Source organism: Coffea arabica, chromosome 3e (genome assembly GCF_036785885.1).
Source record: "Coffea arabica cultivar ET-39 chromosome 3e, Coffea Arabica ET-39 HiFi, whole genome shotgun sequence".
Classification (NCBI taxonomy): Eukaryota; Viridiplantae; Streptophyta; class Magnoliopsida; order Gentianales; family Rubiaceae; genus Coffea; species Coffea arabica.
The window spans coordinates 8,465,487-8,493,230 of NC_092315.1; the positions used below are offsets into that span (position 1 = coordinate 8,465,487).

The following is a 27,744-nucleotide window of genomic DNA, read 5'->3' on the forward strand; positions in this document are numbered from 1 at the left end:
CAAAATGCAATATATGCCAATAATGCAGGGTTGTAGTCAAATATAGCCTAAAGTTCATAATAATTCAAGGGAAGCTCCTTTGGCAGTTAGGACAGAGTAAAGTAGTGCACTACCTGATTAGCCTAAGAGAGAGTGAACAAGTGATTCCACCAGTAATCCCATAAACCAGTTGCTGTAGGCTTGAATGCAAACCTGATAAAAAGAATCAAGTTTGGACAATGTATTTAACCACTAAATATATTTCATATCTTGAGAACCATCTAAGAAACTAGAGAATTTATTTACAATTTAAGATACTGTTATGAACCTACAAATAAAAGTATCTTGCAGAAAGGGCGTGCAATGATGATTGTAGCAAAATGACACAACAGATACAAAACTTGTCGAAACAACTACTACTCTGTCAAGCCTTAATAAACATCATTTCCCTCAGAAGAAGTTTTAAGAGGGAACCTTGATAATTACAACAGACGATGGCCGGAAGCAACTTAAGCTCTGAAGCCTTCATTGTATCATTGAAAGAATGAGTTGCTTCAAGGCAAAAGCGGGCGGATTTTTGCCACAAGACAATCTAGGAACTGATTAACCTGGCAGCAAAAAATCGAATAACTTGGCTAGGTCATACAAGTCATTTGTGGAATAGGAGACTCAATCAAAGTGGCCATCAAGGAAACGCTCTTCAGGTACAACAGCATCTCTGATATTCCTTAGTGCAGATTCACATTTCATCATTATCAAGAAAGTGGCATCCAGAATGCTGTTTAATGGTTGTCTCGTGGGGAAGTTATGCACTGGAAGTACAGAGACAATGCTGATCCAAGCAAATAATTATTGATTAAAAGAAGGCCGCTATGATGACAGAACCACTGATTCCTCAATTTTCTTGTTATCCGCCTCTGGAAGAGTTTGTAGTGCCTGTATATTCGTTGGTTAAAGAGCTAAGGTAAAGTAAGTGCAGAAAATGTTTCATACATGACAATGATGTACTGAAGAGAAAACATAAAATATGAAATGAACATACAGAAGGTGCCGATTACCTCATATAGGTACCAAGAAACAAAAGCATCTGTGGCAGCATAATGTAGCTGTTCCTTTGATAGAACGTCAGTCTCCCAATTTCCCAGCCTGATCCTATTGGGCTTAGGCAGCTATACAAGAATCCAGGAACTTACATTTAGATTTCACAGCAAGATTGCTGGACTGCTTTAGTAGACTAAGCAATGCCGTAATTGATTAGTGAAATTCAAGATGCAATGTTTTATTTTATTAACACAACTCTTCTACGTAAAATCATTACCAAGACATTTAAAGTTTCATAGACTAGATGAAACAATCAATCGTTTACCTCTAGGCTCATCAGCTCCCACATTTATAGACAGTATATCCTAATATAATCAGTTCCTGCTATGTTTACCTTCAGCAGAACCATGTCCAGATACCATATCAGGAGAAGTGCAACCCAAAAAAGTTACATGCATCAAGAGATAATGTGTCTCCAGAGACAACAAAAATGGCATAGCTCAACAACTAGACCTACTAATTAAGCACTATTTTTTCAGCCAGATAAAACATTACAATGGAAATCTCATCGAAGTTTGCTAATTAGACACAAAACCTCATAGAAAAAGGCCACGAAAGACAAGTAGAATGCTTTTTGCTCTATATGTTAGCAAACATCTGTACAGAAAGTGAATGGCTAAAGTTGACTGACATCTTTAAAACCCAGCTATATCATCAATGCATAGAAAGAAGAGTTTTTTAGACACTATAATAGTACCATCCCAGACAATTAATGAGAGGATGTGATAATTTTCCTGAATTGGGAAAAATAATTGATCATAAAAAGTCTAGCCACCCATAATCAGGACATGAAAAGTAAAAGAGAGAGACCTGTTGTTGAAATTAAGGTCCAAGTTTAATCATCAATCCAAAGAAAAATCTCAGGAAGGCCCTTTATCAAAAGCCTAACTATTAATGCTTGTGGACGCAATAAAAGATCCCTGAATTCACTCTCTCTCATATGATGTATGAAGCATAGGAACAAGAATCCAACTCAACTCAAATGGCACAAGACTATGTGTCTGCATCTATTGCCAGCCTCATCTTTTCAGTGAGCAGGCTCCCAACCAAAATAAACTTTTTGATTTTCAGCAAGACATAGCACATGCCTCAAGGTAATCCCTGCTATCAAAATTTTCACAGGATATGGAGAGTGGGACAATCACCTTTCAATTGTGCTCACATGTAACAACGTGTTGGGGAGTGGAATGGAGCTGATTCCGAATAAATTTCAAGTGATAAAGCTTTCAAATGATTCTCTAATTTCAAAATTTTCTAGATCACTGTACATTAAGAATGATGAATGAAAGTTTGTGAATGGACCTTATTCTTTTGGGTTAACAAGTAAACAGAGAGCATATCAATCCAAACCTAGGATTTAATGGACAAAGCTGAAAACCAAAACAACAGTGTCTTCGTTTTTGTTTCTTTTTGGTCGGTTGCACGGCTTTAATATGAAATCCAACTCTATAGATAATAGCCCTACTCAGTCCAATAAGATCGCTGGAGAACAGGGTATTCAGGACCTGATTGGTGATGAACAACTTTTCAAGAGTGAAGACAGTCTCAGCACTCTACATGTAGCTGTCCATAAGTTCCAGAATATGTATTTTGCACTCCATCTACAGCATTTTACTGAAATCTTCATTTTTAACCCGAAAGAGGAAGAAAAAATTGATGAAGCTTATCTTTGTAGACATGTAAATCCTACTAGCCAAAAGAGCATCCCAATGTCAGAGCTAGTCAGTCAGTGCTTCTCATTTTCTAATCAAATCAACCACAGAAACCATATATTCTTTTTGGTAAAGAAGCCCAAGGAAACCTGCTTGCAGATAAGCGTTTCAGTCAGTGATGATAGACTCCACTTCTTACAATCTCCACCAAGCTTATGATTTGCTAGATCTGACAAATCTTCCAAAGCTTTTACTGACACATTATGATCTTGAAAAATTTTAAAAGCATCATTGGCAATGCACACGCCGACCTATACATATGTTCTGAGCACATTAATCAGACAGAAAATAAGATTTAGAAAAAGAAAAACCTTTTCTTTGACCAAAAGAAGTAGAAACTTTTGATAGAGAGATATAACTAACCTTAACTGAAGTTGGATTTTCAAGAAGACTTTTCAGATTTTGAGGAATTCCAGAATGAATGACATGCATCACATAACATACATTATTGTCCCCGCAGATCTGCATAACAGCCGTCTTCCCAGGTGTAACTCCTGCAACAATTAGCTATCTTCTATAATGAACTATTTAAACACTTACTTCTGTTGTACACTTGATAATATAAATACTGCAACAAAAAGCAGGGAAAAAATAGTATAGAATGGAGATGCATAGGAAAGGATGGCAACATTCCAACATCTAGTAGTTTTTGGGTTTCTGCTATAAATTTGAATGAGAAGCTGGAAAGTTTAAAAAGAAAAAGCATGCCAAGCATAAGCAGAAAAAGCTCCAATGAAGGGCAAAAAAAAAATCAAAATGCACTATGCATAATAGCTTGATTCCAAGGAACTACTGTAGAATCGTAGCAAAAGTTAAACTGCTTAGAACTCCATTAGTTGACAAAGTAGTACCACAAGCATCGAAAACATAGCCGCATCCAACTGAGGTTGCCATGCAAAACCACATCAGCCACCAAAAGTTGAACTCGATCAACTTTGGCATCACATTCTCTTGCAAGAAATGGCCAATACTGCCTTCATATGTGGCCCTACAGATGATATACAACCTCACAGACATCCATCTAGCTGCAAATTGAAAATTGACTACTAACTCGTAGTTCATCTCAGAAGTCCAGTTCTGATATCCTCAAGGACCCCCTTACAGGCACTTAACACTCTCCAGATGCTGCAGATTAGTCAAATAGATTCGTCTCGATATTGCCCTTGCTTTCACCCTAAACTCCATTGATTGGTAATAGTCAAAAAATAACAATGTGGAAGAGGAAAACTATGTTCATAGCATCTTTTTTTTTCTTCAACTTAAGATAGAATTCTTTAGCATAAAAATTCATTTTCAACTTCATTTTCATTTGAAATGAATTTCAGTCATAACCTTACTCCGTTCCCTTTTTCCTTAGAGTTGAAGAATATGCAGCATGCAAATGTAGAAATGAGCAATATGCCAACAAAGTCCACGAAGCAAGACCAAGAGCAAGAAAAAAGCAACCACAGTCAGCAAGTAGAAAAGAGAAAGGTCACATAGGGACACATAGGATAATAAATGGAAAGCTGGAAGGAAAAATTTCATTATAAGCGCAGATAAGAAATAAGATGCTTGGCTCCTAAGCAGGAAACGGATATCAACTACTAGAACAGTTGCATCTTATAAAAGAAATTATCAATCTTCTCTTCTTGTACTTCACTTGATTAACTTGATACATCATTTCTTTCTGACTCGAGCAGACTCAATTCATTGAGAAAACATAATTAATCAGACTCAGTTTATAAGCAATAATAGGAACTATAAGTCAATTTTCTGAATATGTAACTACAAAACCTTCATGACCAAACTTTCTAAGAATTATCAAAAACCCATTTCCACAGTCAAGGAAACCATATAAAGAATTTCACAGTACTAAAAACACAGATAATAGACAATGCTGTGAACAATAACATCAATGGCATCAAGAATTTAGTAGACGAATATCGTGAACAAAACGAATACGTAATTTTAACCAATGAGAAGCTGAAAAAAATAAAAAGGTCGGCGAATGGACTAAACCTCTTCTAAAAGTGGGTCTCCATTCGATATCAAATCCAAGAATGGCTTGCCCTCCTTTTCTTCTCTTAAGTTCAACAAAACTGAGAAGCTCCTCAGCAGATTTCTCCACCTCATCAAAGCTCCGGCTATAGACAATTCGGCCTTTGAATGCTATTTCTGGATACCTCATAACTACAATCCATAAACAATACTAAACAAAGAATTTACTTCTCCTCTCATGAAAAAAATTCGCAATCGATTTATTTAACTAAGCAGAAAAATACATGCTTCAACAGCAAATAACTCTATTTCTTTTTCCCACCCCAAAAAAAAAAAAATGCAGTCACCAGAGTTCTCAAGAAACTCAAGGTACAAGATTTTCAGCACAGAATACAACACCTCATTATGTATCGACTGCAATATTATTGTTTTTTATTTTTCCCCCTCTAAAAGGAAATGCTTTAACTTCAGAACGCAAAGTACAATTTTTGATCCAAAGGGTACAATGCAGCAGAGCTCTTCTTCTGGCATATGTTCTCTTTCTCCCAAAATTATTCGCAGGGATTCAATTAATAGAAAAACCCCTGCAGCATTTAAAAACTAAATAAAAATAATTTTACCTTGATAAGTAGATGTAGAAGAAGAACGGCGAAAAGCGTAGGAGGGAAAGCGATTTCTTCGATGACAAGGGGAAAGGGAGAAAGAATTCGAATTAGTGTTATTTCGTTGGCAAATGAAGAGGGAGTCGGGCAATCGCCGGCGAGATTTTTTATCGGCGTCATCGTCGGATGAACATGACACGTGGCGCTTTGAGGGAGAGGTAGTCGTGGTGGACTGCGAAACGGCGTCGTCAATGGCTTGGAGTTCTTCATCGGTGAAGGGACGATCGGTGGTTGTGGTGGACTGCAAAACGGCGTCGTCAATGGCTTGGAGTTCTTCATTGGTTAAGGGACGATCGGTAGTCGTGGTGGACTGCAAAACGGCGTAGTCAATGGCTTGGAGTTCTTCATCGGTTAAGGGACGATCCCAATCCTCGAATTCTTGCGTAAGTGAAGAAGAAGCGGATGCCATTTTGTTGAAGCTGACTGAAAAGTTTGGGTAGAGAGCGAAGACTGAAGAGTGGTTGCTTAAACACTAAACACTGGCGGGCAGCCGGGCAGCGTGACAAAGGTGTGAGAATAGAGAAACACATAAATTGCACTAATAGTCCATAAGCCATTTTAGAATTCTCGAAAAGTAGTACTACAAAATTGTATTATGTATTTTTATTTTTTGTCACTAGTGAATAGGGAATTAGGGATCAAGGTGGAAATGGTAGATTAAATGGTAATGGATGGAGAGTCTAAGCGAAAAATTTCAAGTACGAAATTTTTTATTTACTTAAAAAAAATTATGAAAACTATAAAGTATACAATTGAAAAAAAAGAGATTGTATAAACTAGGAATGTACGCGAGCCGAGCTACTCGCGAGTAGCTCGGTCAACGACTCGGCTTTCGAGTAACTCGAATGAAAATCGAGTCGAGTTTCGAGTCGAAATAGCTCAGCTCGAGTCGAGTCGAGTCGAGTAGCTCGACGAGCCGGAGTTATTTAAATAATATATTTATAATTTAAATAATATATATGTATTATAATTTTAAAATGACCATTATGGGTATAAGTTATATGAAATTTACAATATATCCTTCTTTATAATAAAATCCTATAATGGCAAAAAAGTAATAACATAATTGTAAAAAGACCTAAAATGAAAAAAATTTTCGAGCCTCGAGTATTGAGTCAAACCTCGAGCCTAAAGGAAATTTTTCGAGTCGAGTCTTGAGTATCGATTTTTTGGACTCGCTCGAGCTCGACTCGAGCTCGAGCTTTGGTGTATATGAGTCGAGTCGAGCTCGAGTATAGCAATACTCGAGCTCGACTCGGTTCGATTACACCCCTAGTATAAACTATCATAATTACAGTATTATTACTATTTGTATGAATTCTTATTGAAAGATATTTTTGACTTTATTATTATTATTAGTGTCTAGATTATTATTATTATACTACAATATTATTAATACTGGTACTAAATCAAACCCTATCCATAAATAAATGAAAGATGAGACATTTTAAACCATACTTCATGAATTAGTTCATCCAGGCATAAGTTTTATCAAACAAACTATAAAAAATATAACATCAAAAAGCCAAAAATTATTTTGAGCTTAGAAAAGAAAAAAGAATTTTGCAAAATAAAAAATAAAAAAAGGCACTAATAATAATAATAATAATAAAACGAAAAGGCACTTCTAATTTTTATTTTAGTCCTCGACTTCTCTCCTACTCTTCCAGTTCCAAAATGCCCGCGCTTCACTCCTCCTCATAAAAACCTTCCTAAACCCTTCCCCCGCCATCGTCTTCCCAAAATTCGCTCTTGACTCTCCCCAGAAATCTCTGTCAATTTCCTCCTCCCAAAATCTATCCATCTATCTATCTTTCTCATGTAATTTATTGAATTGAAAATTGGGGGAAAAAAAGTACAAGAAAAATGAGTACGGTGGATAAAATGCTGATAAAGGGTATCCGTAGCTTCGACCCGGAAAACAAGAACGTCATCACCTTCTTCAGGCCCTTAACCCTCATCGTCGGCCCCAACGGAGCTGGCAAAACTGTAATTTCTCCACTTCCACTTTCTCTCTCTACTCTTTCTGCTTGTACTTTTCATTTCATTTTTTTAACATGTTACTGCTTTATTTTTTCTGCATATGGAACCGATTATTCTAGAATAAGCACTGCAGCTAAGTGTTGTACGTTGTGCATTACAAGTTGCACGATCGGTCCCTTTTTTTATTTATTTTTTAAAGTTATTCTGTGCATGGGATGAGTTACTCTAGAACAAGCACTGCAGTGAAGTGAAGTGTTATACGTTTTGCATCACAGGTTGTACTCTCGGTCTTTCACGCTTTTTTTTTTTTGAATTGTGATGTTTCTTGTATAAATGATGATGAACTGCATTGAGGTGGTACGTCTTTTATTAAGAGTTGTACCTTCTGTTGCAATACTACTTGACAGTATGTTTGCACTCTTGTGCTTCTGCAGTGTGTTTCTGTTGATGAAAAGGAAAAAAGGAAAAATAGTTGGACGTTATGCATTGCTTGTTGTTGGACGTGATGCATAGCCTGTTGTATCCTGTCCTGTCATTTTTTTTACGAGTAGATTTCAGCATGTTAATAATAATTTAAGCAAAAGGGCACCCAGTTGAATCACGGATTGTCGTAAACTGCGAATATTTTTCTCTGCCTGTATCCATGTCATACACTACGCTACCTTCTGTCATGTTGCATAGACACTGATTTGTTGGTTGATTTGTTGTGTAGACTATAATTGAGTCCTTGAAGGTTGCTTGCACTGGTGAATTGCCTCCCAATGCTCGCTCCGGTCAGAGCTTCATTCATGACCCAAAGGTTACCCTACTTGACCAATAGTGTTTTAGTATTCACATTTGCAGTAATTTAATTATGTTTGTGGGTAAAGAGTTTTGCTGATATTTGGGGTGGTGAATGGTGAAGGTAGCTGGGGAGACAGAGACAAAAGGGCAGATAAAGTTGAGGTTTAAGACTGCAGCTCGAAAGGATGTGGTTTGTATAAGGTCGTTTCAGCTGACCCAAAAGGCCACCAAGATGGAATATAAAGCTCTTGAGAGTGTGCTGCAAACAATCAACCCCCATACTGGAGAGGTAAATTTGAGCAACGTATATCTTCATTGACTTTGTATGTTTCTCGGTAGGTAGGTTGGTTTGCCATCATGTGGAGTTCTGAAAAACTAATCCAATGAGTTTTGATATGTTAGTTAATGTTTATTATGTTATGCACATTCTGGTATATGTTTTGTAGATATATCACAGAGAGGTACCAGGGCCTTTCTTGATAGCACACAAAGCAAAAGGGTTGGCTATGTTTAGTTCTTTTGGTAGATGATTTGGTGTAATTTAGTTTACTTCCTTGTCATAATGGTTGTGTCGTGCCCTGTTCAAGATTGTAAGTAATATGCTTTGAGTTAGTGGTAATGGAGATGTCGGATGGATTATTGGACTAGTTGTTTCAACTCAAAAGATTAAAGATCCAACTCATAAAAGTCCGTATGTGAACTGGTCAAGTTTCACAGTTTGCCACAAGTTTTGTATAATTCTTACAACATCCATTTGAGTAGGCATAGTTATCATGGTACTCAAAAGAGATAAATTGTGGCAAACAACTATGATGATATTCTTAATGTAACCTCTTGTTTTTTTTAAGCTAAGCCAATTTTATGAAGAATACCAAAATCTCTATTTCTAGTAAGATTTTACTACACATCTAAAATATTGGCATGAGCTGCCCATCAAGCTAAACGAGTTTTGTTGTTGAATAACCTGGAAGGAAGCATTGCAAGAGAATATCTTCGCTTCAATATTGGTTCTGAAATATATATAAGTATTCAGGAATTGGGATGGTGTCAACTTGAGTTAGATAGTAATTTCTTCATTTAATGAAACAAGAACATAATGTTAAGTTAGTTAGTTATACTTGTGGAGTGTAGATAAAATTTGGCATGTTGGCAATTTGGCAATTCATTGTGGCCCTTGTTATTAGTTTTGGTTTTAGTTGCTCAACTTCTTGATTCATTATCTGATGTTGGTATATATATGTAAGAAGCCTTAGGATGCTGTGGCGTACATGTGAAACTAAGTATTGCAAGCATTTACAATGTTATTATGTATTTAATGTCCTTGCTGAAGAATTGGATCATTTGTATTCTAGGGGAATAATCTGGCCCATCTAAACCATTTTTATTTGCTGCATCCTTTTCTTTTATTTTCTTGTCTGTTAGTTTTAGATTGTTTTTTGAGCATTTTGATAGAATTTGCCACCATTGGATTTACAGACATTTACCATTTCAAGTTCAGCATCTTGCTATGCAGCTTGAACAAACTGCTTGGCCTGTTTAATTTCTGCAAATTGGACTATTCGAGCAGTTTTTCCGTAAGAGAAAACATAGTTGAGTAATTTTTTGATATCCACGACTAAAATCTATGTTCTTCAGAGTTGCCTTTCAGATTCCTGTTTGAATTTCTTTGGATGATTTCTCCAAATCTCTGTTACCATATGTTGAATGCAAAGTGCATGGGGAAAAGTATATGATATAAGATATCTTCGCAACAAGTGATTGCCATACAATATGTTTCATGCATGGAGATGTTTTATCAAGATACATCCTTGTCATTGAAGTTTTATATGATTTTCTTGATACACTTTTCTAGTATGTCAGGCAGAGGTCCATGGTTCAGCGAAGTAGTTTAAGATTCACGATTTTACTTTTGTATCCTTAACAAAATTACTTATAGAAGAATTTTCTGGCATCTCCTATTGTCAAAGAACTTGCCTCGTTTGATTACCCCTCCATCAGAAGAGGGCTCAGTGCAGACTATGATGTGAGTTGCAATCTCATTACCTTGTTGGAATTTGAGCTCTTTGAGTTTGTAAAAGATGTCACGTTGACCTGAGGGAAGAATATTTCATTGTTTGCTTCTTTTGTCAAGGATGTCTTTTGGCTCTTCTTTGCTAACATTATTCAAGGTTATTGTGATTTTTTGTTCATGGCCATGTATTACTATGGTTCGTCTTTTGATTTCACTGCTATCCTAGTGCTGGTTGTTTTGCAACTGAAAGTTACTTTTGTTATCCTTCTGCAGAAAGTTTGCCTAAGCTATCGATGTGCTGACATGGATCGGGAAATTCCTGCTCTAATGGGTGTCTCAAAGGCTATTCTTGAAAATGTTATATTTGTGCACCAAGATGAGGCTAACTGGCCGCTGCAAGATCCTTCTACACTAAAAAAGAAATTTGATGACATCTTCTCTGCAACAAGGTAATCCATAGTACTAGGAAGCCTTGTCAGTTTTTCTGCCACCCAAAAATCGTGCTTGTTTTATTTTCTGCTTTAATCTCTTCAAGTATTACAATTTTGTCGTTTCACGTGGCTTGACATGTAATTTTAACTTAAAAATCCTCCATACCAACTGCAAAAGATCCTGAAAAAGTTGCTGAGAGGAAGAATGCATTTGTTAGTACTTAGTATCCAGATGATTGTGGGGATTTTTATCTTGATGAAACTTGGTTTTTTTCTCATGATTAGGTAATATAGGCAGCTGATTGTATGAAGCTTTACGAGCCATTGACCGTGACATGCAACGATAGTTCAGTTATTTTAGACCATTCAAAGAAATAAACAAAGATAGCATTATGTTCTGCATGCATAGATTCGATCCATGCTACAAATTATACATTTCATATAGTCTTATTTTACTTTTGTGATTTTTTCCACTGTAATACAACTTGTGACTGTATACTGGATGATTTTGTGAAAGGCAGAGTGCTTTTTGTCAGTCTGTTCATTAGAGAGCCTTTTCTTTTAATGTGTAATGTTGGAATAGAAGTTGGAAGTAGCCTGGAAATGGAGTATGCGAAGTTCACTGTGAGTTTTAAAACATCTGTACAACTAGGAATTGTTTGCCTACTCCAGGTACATGCGAATGGATTCTATATCTCATTCAACACCACAGTTTTGCCCATTCAAGTATGTGAACGTTCAATGACATATTTAGACATTGACATGGGGGCTGCTGCTGTGTATGGTATATTGCTTTGGTCCTCTACTTCCATCTAGCAAGTTCATTAATGTATTGCAACGACCTTGGTCTGACTAACCTAATAGGTACTGAAGGTTCAGATAAACATCATTCATCATCTGTAATTGTGGTTGATATGCCTCACTATACAATTTTGAAGTTTTAAACTCGTCACAGATAGGTTGGGTAAACTTTTTTAAGTATACAATGCTTTAGAGTTCTGATAATTTGCTCTGTTCATTCTATATTGGTTCAGAACTTTCGATGCAAAAGCTAACACATGCTTTTGCTCTCAGATACACAAAGGCCTTGGAGGTTATTAAGAAGCTTCATAAGGATCAAGCACAAGAGATAAAGCAGTATAGGCTGAAGTTGGAGAATCTTCAAACATTGAAGGATGCTGCTTACAAGGTATTTTACTTGTCCTTTACACTTCAGATCATGTGATATACTCACTTTAAATTGCTATCTTTTCTATATCATAAACTTTTGTTTCCAATTTATAGAGAGGTGGTTTACGAACTTAGTTGCCTTAAGTTGCTTAATTGCAGATGTATAGTTTCTCTGAAATGGCAATGGAACAGCTCTCACCGTTTTTCTCAAAAAAGCATCGAAAATTATGTCCTCTAAACTCAGGCTAATTCTTAAGATCAAAGCTTCATATGCTAAAATACTGATGAAGGTTATGACTTCATATATGCTCGAGTAAATGGATGGCTAATTTGATTCCCTATGTTTTCTAGTCGTCAGAGTGTTTCTGATTCTGCTATAGAAACTCTCAATCATTTCATGGGTTTTGCTTGGAAATAGATATGCATATAATAGTCCTGTATTCTATTCCTTTCCTGCTCTGCTGAGGAGCTCTTAAAACTTTCAAGGATTTTATTAATTACGTTATGTCATTGTGAGGATTTTGATTTATAGGCTGGTGGCTACCTCATGTTTTTTCTCAGGAGATATGTTTTACTTTGTCACATTAAGGATGGATAACAAGATAGATTCTCTGCTTGCTGATTCTTATAAGATCATATATCAACTTAAAATCTCGTACGTCTTCTGTATTGTCCATTCAGCTACGGGAAAGCATTGCTTCTGATCAAGATAGGACCGAGGCGTTAAAAAGTCAAATGCAGGAGTTGGAAAATGATATTCAGCATCTGGATAATAATATCCATAATACTGAAGTAACATTGAAGGACCTAAGGAAGTTGCAGGAACGAATAGCCACAAAAACTGCTGAAAGAAGCATTTTGTTCAAGGAACAGGAGAGACAGTATGCAGCTCTTACCGAAGAGAATGAGGGTTTGTGCATTGATACCATAATCTCATGCTTCTTGTAATTAATGTTTTTCCTTCTTACATTTTCTCAACATTGCAACAATTTCTTTTCAATTTCTCTGTTCATTTTTTTCAAGGGATTATGTCTTCCTGTGAATATTAGCCCACCTGCTTTTCTGTGTTAGACACTGATGAAGAACTGATGGAATGGAAAAGCAAGTTTGAGGAAAGGATTGCAATCTTGGAGACCAAAATTAGCAAGTTAAATAGGGAAATGAATGACACAGAGACCAAGATTTCTTATCTTAAGGAGACAATGGATGACTATGTACGAGAGACTAGCAAGCTGCAAACTGAGGCTGAAGTAAGTTGATCAGTAAAATAATGTTTAACAAGGCTTTATTAAAATGTTGCTTTGTGGTAGTAACTAATCATTCCTCTTCCTTTTTTTTTTTTTTGAATTAGGTGCATCAAAACTTGAAGAATGATAGAGAACTGAAAATCAAGAGGCTTTTTGAAAGGAATAATCTTGGAGTTGTCCCTAACAGCCCATTTTCTGATGAAGTAGCTTTGAACCTCATAAACCGAGTGCAGTCGAGGTTAAAGGACCTGGACAATGATTTAGATGATAAAAAGGTAAACCTTTATTGTTTAACTAATGAAGTTATCAAACTGGTATAATTCCTTTGTGGAAAATCTTTTGCTGATTTTACCAGTCTAACCGGGATATTTGCATCCTTGAAACTACTAGTGTATGTTTTAGTTTCCTTCTTTTTTTCCCCCTCAATTCTAGTGTCTGGAATGATTTGCATGTGCATGATTCTAGTTCCTCATTGAGTTGGGTTTCTTGATTGTTGAAAGTTTGTTGTATCTTCACGCTAGAAATTGAACTCTTTCAGTGTCAAAGTACATTTTCTTTTGGTCACAAGGAAAAATGTCACCATGATTGTGTCCCCCCCCCCCTCCACTACTATCCTGATCTATAATTTGTGTATCCTGATGTATAATTTGTCCTATCTCATGACAAAGTTCCTGCCTATCACAAAAGATGAACAACTGTGGCCCCAATTTTGCCAACCAATCTGTCAATGCATTTGCTTCGTTATGAGTGTGTTCCAACATACAACTCCAGTTTCTGTTAGTGTCATAGTAGTTGAATGATAGTGGGTTTTCTCTGAAAAAAAAAACAGAGATAAGCAAAGCAAAAAGATCATCTACACTTTTGGAAGTCTTGCCAAGATTATCAGCATGCTTGTCCTGTGCGTTAGTGTTTTTTTCCACACTTATAAGGCACCTTTTTTTTTACAATCCTTTACCTGCCATTAGCAAGAAGAATCTTCTTTGTGTCATATTCTTGAACTTTTGGCTCTTTTTAAGCCCTTGAGGTGCTTCTTAATTGCTAATTGCATAAATGAACTGGAAAAGGAGGGGAATTGTTCTTGATGTTGATGTAACTTGGCCTGCTAATTATTGTGCTTTTGAAGCAAATGTTGGTTGTGCCTGTATATGTTTTTTTTCCCTTTGAATGACCATTCAATAGCAGTGAATAGATGATGAAGTTGTAGAGGTACCTTTTCTTTTGGGTTTAAACTCCTGTTTTAATTTGGTTTGCCTAATTTTATTGAAATGTGGTGTCTTTGTTGCTCAGCACAACATGATATTTCTACTACTGATCGAGGAGCCTTCAATTCTTAATCGTGGTTTTGGTTTTATGTGGAATCAATCTTGGTTATGTATTTTGTTACCTTAGACAGAAATAATTTTGACGTCTAGTAGTCATTTCTCAATCACAAGAGTGGTGGCTCCTAGAACTCCTTGGCTTTTGTTTGAGAAGTCTTTTATGCAAATGAAAACAAAGATCCATTCTGATGTACTTTATTGAAAATGCTGCAGTGATGTTTTTAAATTGCCTGATTGACTTTAAAAGAGATTTGATCCTTTGTCTGAGGGGTTTCCTTTATTACATAAAGTACATGTGCAGCTGCACAGAAATCATATGCGAAGCAGTACTATCCTTGTTGATCAGTATTTTCTCTTTGGGGCTTATGCTTCTCAAGTCCCTTGGAAGTTTTCTAGAAACTTGAACGATCTGTTTCCTCTTCATCTTCCCAACATCTGTTGAGCAATCTCTTACTTGTTTCAAATTTTTTCATCCAAGAAATATTTTTGTTGATGAAAAATCACTGTGTATTTCAGAAATCAAACGAGAGAGAACTTGAAGCGGCGTTCGGTCAATACATGCATGCAAATGACTGTTGGAAGGATGTTGATGCTCAAAAACAGGCTAAATTGGAGATTAAGGTCTCTTGTTGAGTTTCTGTCATCTCAGTGTGCAAGTTTGTTTCTTGACTAGTCTCATATCCTCAAGTTGCTGATGCGAATTTATGGTCTTGAATCCAAGCAGCGTGGCATTTTGAAGCGCATTGAAGAGCAGGAGAATGAGCGGGATTCATTTGAGCGGCAGATTTCTAATGTTAATCTATCTCACATGGATGAAAGAGAGAAGAACATGGTATTGCTGGCTGATCAAACTGGTATTTGGGGATTTTTTATGTAGTTTTCTCTTAGAATACAGCTATGTTACAGTTTGCAAATTTTTTTTATACTCAATGCAGCGTATTGAGATGGAGAGGAAGACAAAACACCTTGCTGAAAGAGAATTTGAATCAAGTATACAGAAAAAGCAGAGTGAGATACATAGTTTGGAGCCAAAAATCAAAGCTCTTAATAGGGAAAAGGACATCATGGTTGCTGATTCTGAAGACCGAGTTAAACTTTCCATTAGGAAGGCAGAGTTGGAAAATCTCAAAAAGAAGCTTAAAAAGATGTAATTTGTAGCTTTGATTTCATTTGAGTTGATGGTTTGTAGTTTACTAGGTCTTTATCATTTTATTGTTGTTTCTTTTGGAAAATGAATATCTTTATAACTTCAATTTTCAGAATGGACGAGCACAAGGACAAAATTAGAGGAGTACTGAAAGGAAGGGTTCCTGCAGATAAGGATTTGAAGCAGGAAATAGCTAAGGTGCAAAGGTTGGGGTTGAAAATTTTTATACTCACTCTTTTCCAGTATAGCACTTTTTGGACAGTTTTACCTTCTTTGTGGATCCTGGTAAAAATCTTGACTTATCAAAGAAGATAAAGGATGCTCAAGGGAAGTCAGTTTTTACAGGTGTAATATATAGACAATTACCTAATATTCTGTGAAATTCTATGTGCTATCATGCTTATATTGTGTTTTGTTTATAAGCATGCTTAGACATCTATCTGCATGCGTATTCTGGAAATATAACATTTTGAGGACTCTTACAGCTTCGTATAGTTCAAGGTAAAAAGAAATGATAATTAAGAATTTGCTCTGCATTATTAGATAAGCCCCTTCCACTTGTTAATTCTGCTCATCTCTAGTCTTTTAATGACATACTCTGACACCGTGATTTTACATAGCCTTACAATATTATTGTGCTGGTTATATGGGATTCATGGATGAAGTTATATATGCAAGTTCATTTTGGTGGCATGAACCGGGGCATAATCAATTCATTCACTAGTAGTTGGGATAATAGTTTACCAAGATATTTGAGAGAGGGGATAGTATATAATGTCCTGTTGATTTGAGGTTTAGGGGATAGTATAGATAGTATATAATGCCATACCAAAAACTATTTAATGGTAATTGATTGTTTAATGCAAGTACAAAGACTGATCTTTCCTAGTTTCTTGTTGCATGGTGTAGCTTTGAGAAACTTGAGCAGCTTATGTCATTTTAATCATAGACTAGTGAAATAGATTATGCTTGGGTCTAAAAGAGGATATTCATTTAAAGGAAATACGAACATCATTTGATAATTTCTTCTCCAGGACATGAAGATTTGGTTGCAAATTAAGAAAACTGTTATACTCGATTAATCATAAAAGAAAAACACCAGAATTTGTATATTTGAGTTTCATAAACCATCTGAGAGAGAAATAAGTTGTAAAGTACAATGCAGTATTACAACAATTGCGCGATCCTGCTACACTTCATAGGGCACCATATTGACTACGAGAACCAAAATTCAAGTGGAAAACCGCAGCAACATAACTGCTAGGATGGACTATGTTGTTATCGTATTTTTCCCTTGGCTGAATTGCAGGTTCATCTGCCTGAGTATATTCAGTCGGTTCATTTTTCCTAGATGAGAGAATTTTATGACAGTAACTGCTGCATGCAACCAGCATACACATTGACAGATGCAGTCTGAAGTGATATGGTCTTTCTGGTGATTCTTGTGTCTTCAGGTTTTAGTTATGGTGTCTTCAAGTGACTTCTTCAGCAGCATTTCTGTCTGTTTGTAGCTTCCAATATCATAAGAATTTGACATCCACCTGTTTTTCTGACCATAACTCTGAGGGGCATCTAATTTCCTTGATGTGTATCTTGCATGGTTCTGTATAAAAGTCTGTTTTAACCAACCATACTATCCCACTGTTAGATTCTTCAGCTATTTTGGATCATCTCCTGTTTGAAAAGTTTTAAAGTACGATTTCCCTAGAAGTTCTATTTTTCGGCTATCCGAGTGTTAGATTCTTCAGCTATTCTGAACCATCTCCTGTTTGAAAAGCTTGAAAGTACCATTTCCCTAGAAGTTCTATTTTTCTGCTATCCTTTATTTTTGAGATTTAACTTTGATCGACAGACAAGGTACAGGAGATCTGTTCTGTGATTAATTTGAATTGGCCATTGGTGCTTTTGTTTCTTTAATATAAGAACTCTTGTCATGAATATTTTCTTTAAGCTAAAAGTTGTTATATTAAATTGTAGGCCTTGTGCAGTAAGAAGTTGTTTATTGAATAGCTTTCCTTGTTTCATTTATTTCTGGAAGATTCTTGTTAGGATCTAATTGTGTTTGGATAAGCATACTGTTTCTCTCTGTGTAGATTTTTTTGTTACTTTCTTCTTCAAATCTTGAATTTTATGTTTCACTGTTTTGATATGCTTTCTGATGGTGCAGAGCTTCCCAAGCAGAATTTGATGACTTGAACTCAAAAGCCCGTGAAGCTGAGAAGGAAGTGAATTTGTTGCAGTTGAAAATACAAGAAGTTAACATTAACCTATCCAAACTACATAAGGATATGGATTGTGAGTGCAATTTTTCCTTGGAAATATTTTCGATTTTCTTCAATCATCTTGTGATGGTCAGTCTCCAGGGTTTGGCATAATTTCCAGAGATTTTACCAAAGAAAAATGACTAGAAGACAAGGTGTGGATATGGGGTCTACTGGTCTGACTTGATATGTTTGAAGTTTCAGTGCATTTTGACACTGGCTGTCAAGAGGATTGAGTAATTCTTCTGTTTGAAGTGAAAAAACAAGCTCCAAGGAATAGGCTGCTTGAATGTATTAGAGAAATTGGCATGGTAACAGTTCAAATATTTAATACTTTTAGAATGGATAAGTCTACAAAAGCACCAAGAATACCTGATGGGTTTGCATTCTTAGTCATATTTCTTAGCAAAATACTACTAAATGCAGCTGAATTACAATAAGCTGCACCTTTAAGTGGAGTTTCCTTTGGCTGCACGATATACCTCTAGCCAAGTATAATGGGAACCGTGTAATTATTGGGTCTGTTTACATTCCAGTTTCACATCAGAACAATTTCCGGGAACATGAAGAAGAAATACTTTTGCTGAACTTTTTGCATTTGAGTTTTATTAAACCTATTGAGCATCGGTTATTTTGATATCTCAAATTTTGGCAGTGGATTTAGGAAATTAATAGCCAAAAAATGAAAAGTGTGATAGAATCAAAAGTTCTGAAGTTCAGGGTATGCTTAATGTGCAACAAAGTGGCTGATCACATATTTGATGGAGATAAAACAAGCTGTATGTGGCTTCACACATCACAACGGTCATCCTAGAACTTCCACTTCTTATTTCCAAATATTTCCCAGCAAATAACAGGCTGGATGATCCTTTTAAAGAATGTTAACACTGTGTTTTTGTAGAATAGGATGCCAAGGAGCGGTCAAATTCAGTGAAGATGAAACTTGGTGTCTGAGTTGTTAGAACTTTATTTTAGGAATAAGCTTTACTACTAGGTTTCTTGACAAAACAGCTGCTTGAGAATTGACTATTTTCTTTCATGTAAGAATTTTCTGAAATTGTCAATGAAGGGTGCCATTGTTGGTTTCCATAAGTTTTGATGCTAACTTTCTAAATAAGCAAACTCTAGGGAATAACCTGCTTGCAGTCTTTCCTTGCGCTCTTATGACTGCGGAAAGACACTGCTGAGTTGTGAAGGAATTTGTGTTTGGAAGAGAACCTTTTTAAGTTTCCTAATATCGTGTGTGCTGTTGATTTCTTAGAAGTTCTTACCTTATTTACTTAATAATATCTTATTCTTATGCAGCAAGGAGGAGATTCATTGAGTCGAAACTCCACTCATTGGACCAGCAGTCTGTTAGTATTGACTCTTATCCTAAAGCTTTGGATTCTTCCAAGGAGAAAAGAGATGTCCAAAAAAGGTGGTATTTGACATCCATTTTATAGATCACAAAAGACTGCCGCTTGCATCTGTTGATTGAAAATCTTAATGCAATATAAAGGCAGTTTATTTTCAATTTAGTTCTCAAAAGACTGCTGCTTGTATCTTTTGTTAGGCCACAATTTGTTGAAATGTTATGAAAATAAAATTACCATTCACCGGTGCAGCAAATATAATATAGCGGATGGTATGAGGCAAATGTTTGATCCATTTGAGAGAGTTGCTCGTGCTCATCATATTTGCCCTTGCTGTGAGCGTCCATTCTCTGCTGAAGAAGAAGATGAATTTGTTAAAAAGGTTCATCCCTTGATTTTCTATGTGCTATCATCCAATTTAATGTCGGATTCAGCTATTTTCACTGAATTGGTTTTTGATCTTTTTACTATAGCAAAGAGTGAAAGCTGCAAGCTCCGCAGAGCACATGAAATTGTTGGCTGTGGAATCTTCAGATACTGATTCTCAATTTCAGCAGTTGGACAAACTTCGCATGGTCTATGAAGAGTATACCAAAATTGGCCAGGAATCAATTCCTCTTGCTGAGAAGAGTCTCAGTGAGCTGAATGAAGATTTGGACAGAAAGAATCAAGCTCTTGATGATGTAACTAGTAAATCTCATTTATTTTCTTTATTCATACTATATGCTGTTCTATAAATTGTTATGTGAAGCTTGTTTTAGTAGTTCTTTGGTGCAAATATCTGATTCTTCGCATCAACATTTTTTTTTCTCTGATTTTGTACAAGGTAAAGATCATTTAACAGTTAAGCTTATAGAAATTGGGACTACCCTGGGGTAGTATTCTTGGTGACTTAACCTGACTTCTAAGCCGTCCAAAAGTAAAATTGTCTATAGGAGTTCAGTTGATTTAAGAGTAAAAACTGATCGAAAGACTGACTATATCCTCATGAAAGTCCATCATCTATAGATATATGGCCTGCAACTTATCCTAGCTGATATAGCTTTTTTAATGTCTGAACAATCAGGACATGCAAGGTAGAGGGCAATGTGCTGAAAGCAGTTATGAGGAAAAGAGGTCATACCCTCTATGAAAGCCAAGTAAAAGGTCTTCTAGTGAAACCCTTTAGTTCCCAGTTATTCAACCTCCCCTCTGTGGCCAGCAATCCATTGTTTCTCTTTATGTCATATTTCTTTATAGCTTGGCAATATAAACCATTTGGTAGACTACATTGATTAGATTTCTCGTCTTTGATACTTATTGGCGAACTTTATGTTCTGGTAACTTGGCCTTGAACCATACATGGCATAGTTATTTTCCATTAACTATGTCAGAATGAAATCCTTTATTTCGTTTCCTTTTTTCTGCATCTCTTATTTGCTTGATTTGCTTGCTTTTCATGTAAAGGACGTGATAAATCGGGTTACTATAAATCTGGTTACTATTTTTGTATTTGAGATTTATATGACCTTTCTATATCTAGTAACACTGATACATTTGGGGAATTCAATTCCCACAGATCTTAGGTGTTCTAGCACAAGTAAAATCGGAGAAGGGCTCAGTTGATGCCTTGATACAACCTGTAGAAACAGCTGACAGGCTCTTCCAAGAAATACAGACCTTGCAGGAGCAGGTTGATGATTTGGAAGACAAGCTTGATTTTCGAGGGCAAGGTGGCAAAACTATGGAGGACATCCAAAGGGAGTTGGACTCTTTGCAACAGACCAAGTATACTGTCTTTTTCTGTTTAGTTTTCAGAGTTACTATCTTTTTTTATGATGTGACAATTAGTAATTATAATCCTTATAATAAACTCAAGATTATGTTGCTTTTCATAAACCAAAAATTATGTTGCTCTTTGTAAGCATAAATTTGGTTACAAGGAATGGTATCTTTCTGCAGTCTCTGCACTCAAATTGCTTCCTGTATGTAGTGTTCTGTATGAGCTCGTATTGCTCTCATACAATCCTGTCTTCACAGTTTAGGTTGCTCTCATGCATTTAGCTACTTCTGACTATGCTCCCACTCGTATTCTGCACTACTTATTTCATAACTTTCATTTGGAAATTTTTAAGACTTCTACTGTTGTCTTCTCTGCTGTTTACCAGGGATAGTTTGCATAATGATGTGGAAAAACTGAGAGAAGAACAGAGGTACACAGAAATGGATATATCAAGTATCCAGATGAGGTGGCATTCTCTAAGGGAAGAGAAGCTCAGAGCAACTAATACATTGAATGAGCTTAGGAAGGTTGAGGAGGAGTTAGATCGTTTGGCAGAGCAAAAAAATCAGGCTGAGCTTGATGAGAAGGTAACTGGCTGATTGGAATCTCGTAAATTGAATGAAATTGGAAGCTAAGATGCTTTCTTTGGATGCCTTGCTGCAAGTTTTGTTATTGGAGAAAATTTCCACTATATAAAACATTGATATGAGCAATGAAAAGAGTTCTAAAGTTGTAGTCTGTTGGAAAAGAAAATGTAACAAGTATCAGAATGAAAATTATAGAACTTTTTGGAATAAATATGGAACTTATGCGTGATGCAAAACTTAGAAAGAGAAAGGCGTAAAGAGTATAGTTTAATTTTTTGGTTTAGGGTATGAGTTCGGTTGCATGTTACTGACTAGAATCAGGCTTAACATGCAGATATCTGGATTTTTATAGAAATCCATTTGTTATATGCATGCTATATTATTTGCTCTCCTGGTCACTGAATCTAGGAATCTAAACCTTTTTCTTGTCATGCATTTACCTACTTGGAATTGGATACATACTGGGGGTTTGTAAGGGTGTTAGTTTTGACACTTAAATTAAATGGTTGAGTTGTAATTGGCACTGAATAGAGCCTTAAAGTAGATGGTTCTTAAGTAGATGGTTCTTGGAAGCTCCAATTTAGTATAGGAATTCATCCAAAGTACCATGCAACTTACAACCGGTCATTGGTTGTATAATCCCAAACTTTTCTTTAGGACCCTGCAGGATTCCAAACATCAAATTGGCAGGTTCTCTGCTTACATGTAATTGAACAATAAACGGCATGCTGCATGCATTATGAACTCAAAGGCTTTCAAAGAACTCCATTGCACTAAGTATCTTAATAGAGAGTCTTACCTGGATCACTGACTTGTAGCATTTGTCATTCAAAACAGTTGAGATTGCATAAGCATGGATATCGGCTCAAAAGAATTCCAAAGAACCACAAAACAAGGAGTGGAACAATTAGATTAAGAACTGATTTATATCTAATCTCCCCAGTGTAACTTTTGAACTGTTTAAATTGTTTCCTGAACTTTATGTGTTCTGTTTCTTAATTTGGTACATTTTATGGATTTTTAGATGCTCCCTATAGATCTTTGAGAAACCTTACCTTTTCTGTTGTTCTTGGAAATGTAGGTGACATTTCTAGAATTTATTCCTTCTGCTGCGATTCTTCTCTTCGCCTCAGTTGTCACAGATTTCCCTATAAACTGTCCATTTAGCAAGCTACGTGTGGCCGCATTATATTAAAGCCTGCAATTGATCCCTTTTATACTTATCTGCAATTTACCACAATAAATGAATGGGATGATGTGATAACATCCTTGTTAACCAAAATGTGAGAGCAATAAACATGACATTGAGCTTTTAGTGATAATGGCCTCTGAGGAAGACATTGGCTCATATCTTCTTTTATTTTTCTGATTCTGGGATGCAAAAAATGAAGAAAGGTGAGGCTTTGGCATTAAGTCTTGAGATCAGATATTCTCGCGCACATGGGGCAACACTATGTGTTAGGAATGGTTGGATAGTAGGCAACTGTATTGAGGTTAATCTTATTGTACTTTTCACATTTATCTTCAAAAGGTGAGTTTCTTGACCCAATTGGGATTTTTAATTTATCCTGTCATAATACCCTAGAACTACTTAATGTGCTTTGCATATTTTCTCACTTAGTTGTATCTTTTCAGTTATCAGTAAACCATAGTTTGTGTAGTGATACTTTCAAAAAATGTTTAGCATTTGGCAGAAGCTGCCAGTCAATTAGAGAAGGAGAAAGAAGCATTTTTGAGGCATCATAATGTTTTGAAAGCCAAACTTAATTGCGAATACGAGGAACAGGCAAAACTCAAAGCAAACTACCAACAGGAGGCTGTTAAACTTCTTGAAATTACAGACGAGATAAAGAAGTATGTCTCATGAACCTGAAGTGTGATACCCATGTCTCTTTCATGTATAATCTTCATAATTATGTTTTTCTATCAGGTATCATGCTTTAAAAAAAGGAGAGAGATTGAAGGAGGTGCAGGAAAAGCATAGTCAATCAGAATCTCAATTTCGTAGTTTTGAAGCAAGAAAAGAGGAGATTTCTGTTGAACTGAACAAAATTAAAGATTTGATGCGCAACCAAGATAATGTAAGACGTGGCATTGAGGATAACTTGAACTATAGAAAAATAAAAGCTGAAGTGGATGGGCTTGCCCGTGAAATTGAATTATTGGAAGAAGAGATACTGAAAGTCGGTGGGGCTTCTGCAGTTGAGGCTGAGCTTGCAAAGCTCTCTAAAGAAAGGGAGGGACTTCTGTCAGAGGTACAATTAACTGTTGCATATCCAACACCTCATTCAGTATGTAAGCAAAGTTTCATATACTTCTATGCCATCTCCAAGTCTTATATGATGGTTAGATTCCACTTTTGGATTGTGTCTCCTGATAAGTCAAATGCTAGTTTTTTATGCTATAAATGCTCCATTTCAGAAAATGTGTGGCGCTTGAAGTTTGGCTGTTGTAAGATTATGGTTTGGTTTTGTAGGTTATTGAACTTTCAGTTACTCGTAACATATCCCTACTTTTTGAGATGTAAATCCTTGAATCCAAAACTGTTCAATTATTCAAATTCCAACCTAAAGAGAGATACCCACCCAAACAAGTGCAGGGCACGTTTGGTAGTTTGTTTTGGATTGCAACCTTTTGTTCCTTTGAAACTATTTAGAGGTCATTACAAAATCAGAGCCAAAGCTTTTGCTAGAGATGGGTATTTAGCTTGTGTTACTCGTATTGCTTACCCATTAACTACTTGTTTACAAAAGCCATGTATCATTTGCAATTTCTGGCTTCTGTAATTAAAGATTAAGATATTGCAAGTCATTCCTAAAAATAGTTTTTCCATTCTGGACTAGTCTGTGCCAAACTGTTTCGGGTTATTTCATGCTTTCTTGTCTTAGAACTATGTGCCTCAGAACACACTGGTACTTTGTTATTGAGTGATATAGATAACAAGGCATAAAGCAAATTTTCAACGAAGATTGGTAAATTTCAATTGTGATGATGATATCTACTTTAAAGTTATAGGTAATATGATGTTTATGTGCTCTTGTTTATCTGAAGCTTGTGGAGTAGTTGTAGCGCGTTAGGAATTAAGGTATTTATTGAAAGTTTGTCCCTTTAAGGAACTTGTTTCTTTTTCTTCAGGGACAATCATTTCTTTTTTGGTTGGAAAACACTGTTCAGTCATTATTTTTAACCTCGTTGGCATTTATGTAATTGTCTCACTGTAAGTGGTAATATTTTAGTTCAAGGGGTGAACATCAGAATTTGTTCCTTGAGAATAATCAGGGACTCGCCTCTGGTTGCAGTTAAACAGATGCCGTGGCACCATGTCTGTCTATAGAAGCAATATTTCGACAAATCAGATTGATCTTAAACAGGCACAGTACAAGGACATTGATAAACGCTATTTTGATCAGCTAATTCAGCTCAAGGTAATGTATAATTTTGATGCCTCATTATGTGCGCACTCACCGATGAAGTGTGTTATGATCGTTCAATTTTTTGACAGACAACTGAGATGGCAAATAAGGATCTTGACAGATATTACAATGCACTTGATAAGTAAGTTCTTCTAAGTTTTCTCTGTCTTCCTCTTGTTGATTGCATCAATCCATCTTTACTTGGGAATTTTATTGTTATTGTTTTGCGTCCCTTTTATTCCCCCCTCTCTTGGCTACATATTCTGACATGCATATACATGTCCTTGCACATCATTTCCTTGATTTTATTAGGATATAAGAATATGATAACCTTTTGTCTTGCTTATTCTTGTATTACGATAGTTGCAATAAATGTAGATGAAAACCTTGTCCCCATAACAGGGAAGAGTAGCCATGAATGCGGAAACTAAATCATATGTTAACCTTTTAATGGTACAAATGTAATATGTAATCTATAGCACTGTGAACTGTTTGGTGTAATTTATCTTGAATAGTGATGTCCAAATATTGAACTGACCTGTCATTTTGCCTAAAAAGGTTCAAAATTGCCTCCGCTCTTTTTATTTTATTGAGTTGGATAACATGGCAGTACCTCTGTCCATGAGGATATAGTAATCTTACTCTGACTATTTTGTTAGAGCACTGATGCGCTTCCACACAATGAAAATGGAAGAAATAAACAAGATTGTAAGAGAACTGTGGCAACAGACTTACAGGGGACAGGACATTGATTACATAAGCATTCATTCAGATTCTGAAGGAGGTGGTACTAGATCATACAGCTATAAGGTAGTGAATTATTTTTCTGTCCTCCATTTCTTAATAAGAGAAACTGGTTGCTTTTTTTTTCCAACTTTATATGTATTTGTATTTCAATCTAATTTTACATCATTTTAAGTGGGGTTCAAGTGAGTTGACTTGAGTGCCTTTTGTCACTTTGGGGCAGGCATCTGCCATCTTGTAAATTTTGTTACAATTCAGGACATAAAATGTCAAAAATTGGACAGTTAGTTAAATGCTTACAAACAATTTTGTTGGCAAGCATCGTTTGACAATGGTATAGTCGGTAATAGATGCTGAAGGAAGGCATAGCATAAACATTTAAGCAATTTGTTTCATATCCAATTGAAACATAAAAGTGAGGATCTCATCCAGAAACAAAAGATCGATGGTTGTAAACATGCATCGACTACGACAAGACATAGACATCTTTAGACATGCATATTTGCAAAACCGAAAATCACAATTGCATCGTTTAAAAGCATTCCATCACATAGAATTGAAGTTCTACATTTATTGACATAGAATTGAAGTTCTACATTTATTGACTTGTCTAGAAGATGCAGCCGCCCTTTGCACGTACTTGATGCTCTATTGGCGTTGCATGCACATTTCTAATTAGTTGGGCTTTTCATGCTTTGCTAAATTCATTAAGCAGCAGACTCTATTTCAGAGAAATGTGTCTTATCTTTTTCTGAGTACTTTTGAACTTAAATCTTCTACACAATTTTCTGTTCGTTCTCGATAATAGCTAATCAAATGTGTGCACCCATTTTCTCAAAATGGTCTCATCAACTTACCTCAACTAATGATGGCATCTTTCAAACTTGACACCATGTAATCCTTGTCTCCTGCAGCTTTTCTTGGTAAACAATCTCTGCACTCTTCTATGTTTTCTCCTGTGGATATGTAACTAATTTTACCATTACTTTTCTGGCATGATTTAACCGTTCAATAAAAGCCAATGAGTATTTGATCAAACTGGAATCATATAATGCTGCAGGTTTTGATGCAAACTGGTGATGCGGAGCTAGAAATGAGAGGAAGGTGCAGTGCTGGTCAAAAGGTCAAATGATGCTTAAATCTGCTTTTTTTCTTAGATCAAATCTGGAGAAGTTTGGCAAGAGAACTATTGCTGCTGCTTTAAATAACGTGTTTCTTTACTCAGGTCCTTGCCTCACTTATTATTCGGTTAGCACTAGCTGAAACATTTTGCCTCAATTGTGGAATACTAGCACTTGATGAACCAACGACAAACCTAGATGCCCCTAATAGTGAGAGTCTTGCCGCAGCTCTTCTTAGGTATGGCTACTCATTTACGTTATATTAATCATGATGTAGATTCTTGTTTGCTCTTTACTTTTATTTATGTATTGATATGATTGTGTTGTCTAGAATTATGGAGGACAGGAAAGGACAGGAAAATTTTCAACTAATTGTTATTACTCATGATGAGCGGTTTGCTCAACTTATTGGTCAACGCCAGCATGCAGAAAAATACTATCGTATAAGCAAAGATGACCAGTAAGCCTACTTTTCCATCTGCAATTAATCTCCAGTATCTTTATACTCCCTCCACCCCAACCCCCCTCCCAAAAAAAAAAAAAGAAATACTAAGAGAGTTAAATCTTTGTTCTACTTTTCCCACAAAAATCATCTCGTTTTTTTATTTTTGTAGTCAGCATAGCATTATTGAAGCTCAAGAGATATTTGATTGATCCCGCATTTATCCTCGCAAAGGTGGTGATGCGTTAGAGAAGGTTTCGACTGGTTCTCTGTTGTATTAGATAAAATAGCAGATTGGAGCAGCAATCTTCCAGCAGTTTTGAGGCTCTCTTTCTGCTTACACACCCTCCTGCCCCACCCTGGCTTTGTATTTCATTCTTTTTAACAGTTGAATTGTTGCATTTTGTAGGTGTCAAATCCATCTGTGTTTAATGGTATCAGAATATTGCTCCGATTTGCGTTATGACATGCCACCTTTTTCAGATAATGCCTTGATAAAAATATCTGTCCATGGTCAGCCTGTTGATTAACCAG

The 27,744-nt window shown here is 36.1% G+C and overlaps 2 protein-coding genes across 11 annotated transcripts; one reads left to right on the forward strand and one right to left on the reverse strand.

The window, feature by feature from the left end:
* Nucleotides 1-219: 219 nt before the first annotated feature.
* Nucleotides 220-5,956, reverse strand: LOC113736373 (3'-5' exonuclease-like). Of its 5 annotated transcripts, XR_011842468.1 has the most exons (7): nucleotides 5,393-5,956; nucleotides 4,794-4,964; nucleotides 3,156-3,286; nucleotides 2,882-3,043; nucleotides 2,586-2,766; nucleotides 1,038-1,148; nucleotides 879-915 (listed from the first exon to the last, which is right to left on the reverse strand). XR_011842468.1 is itself a non-coding variant. In XM_027263308.2 (6 exons), exons 1-6 carry the CDS (start codon nucleotides 5,841-5,843, stop codon nucleotides 850-852), a joined length of 1,077 nt encoding a protein of 358 aa, XP_027119109.1. In that variant the 5' UTR covers nucleotides 5,844-5,954; the 3' UTR covers nucleotides 220-849. The 5 variants fall into 5 exon arrangements, 4 of the variants coding, with proteins under 4 accessions (XP_027119109.1, XP_027119108.1, XP_027119110.1 ...); XM_027263308.2 differs by lacking the exon at nucleotides 2,586-2,766 and having other exon boundaries at nucleotides 220-915; nucleotides 4,794-4,949; nucleotides 5,393-5,954; XM_027263307.2 differs by lacking the exon at nucleotides 2,586-2,766 and having other exon boundaries at nucleotides 220-915; nucleotides 5,393-5,953.
* Nucleotides 5,957-7,068: 1,112 nt separating this feature from the next.
* Nucleotides 7,069-27,697, forward strand: LOC113736374 (DNA repair protein RAD50). 6 transcript variants are annotated; one of them, XM_027263310.2, is made up of 28 exons: nucleotides 7,071-7,423; nucleotides 8,130-8,216; nucleotides 8,322-8,489; nucleotides 10,485-10,660; nucleotides 11,717-11,831; nucleotides 12,494-12,722; nucleotides 12,884-13,062; nucleotides 13,164-13,334; nucleotides 14,895-14,999; nucleotides 15,103-15,210; nucleotides 15,314-15,525; nucleotides 15,639-15,731; nucleotides 17,693-17,820; nucleotides 19,092-19,206; nucleotides 19,394-19,523; nucleotides 19,615-19,824; nucleotides 20,700-20,908; nucleotides 21,289-21,490; nucleotides 23,175-23,344; nucleotides 23,421-23,745; nucleotides 24,790-24,915; nucleotides 24,993-25,045; nucleotides 25,563-25,713; nucleotides 26,708-26,770; nucleotides 26,873-27,006; nucleotides 27,100-27,228; nucleotides 27,383-27,464; nucleotides 27,620-27,697. In XM_027263310.2, exons 1-27 carry the CDS (start codon nucleotides 7,301-7,303, stop codon nucleotides 27,420-27,422), a joined length of 3,951 nt encoding a protein of 1,316 aa, XP_027119111.1. In that variant the 5' UTR covers nucleotides 7,071-7,300; the 3' UTR covers nucleotides 27,423-27,464; nucleotides 27,620-27,697. The 6 variants fall into 6 exon arrangements, with proteins under 6 accessions (XP_071940769.1, XP_027119111.1, XP_071940766.1 ...); XM_072084665.1 differs by having other exon boundaries at nucleotides 27,383-27,697; XM_072084666.1 differs by having other exon boundaries at nucleotides 7,380-7,423; nucleotides 8,326-8,489; nucleotides 27,383-27,697.
* The last annotated feature ends 47 nt before the right edge of the window (nucleotides 27,698-27,744 follow it).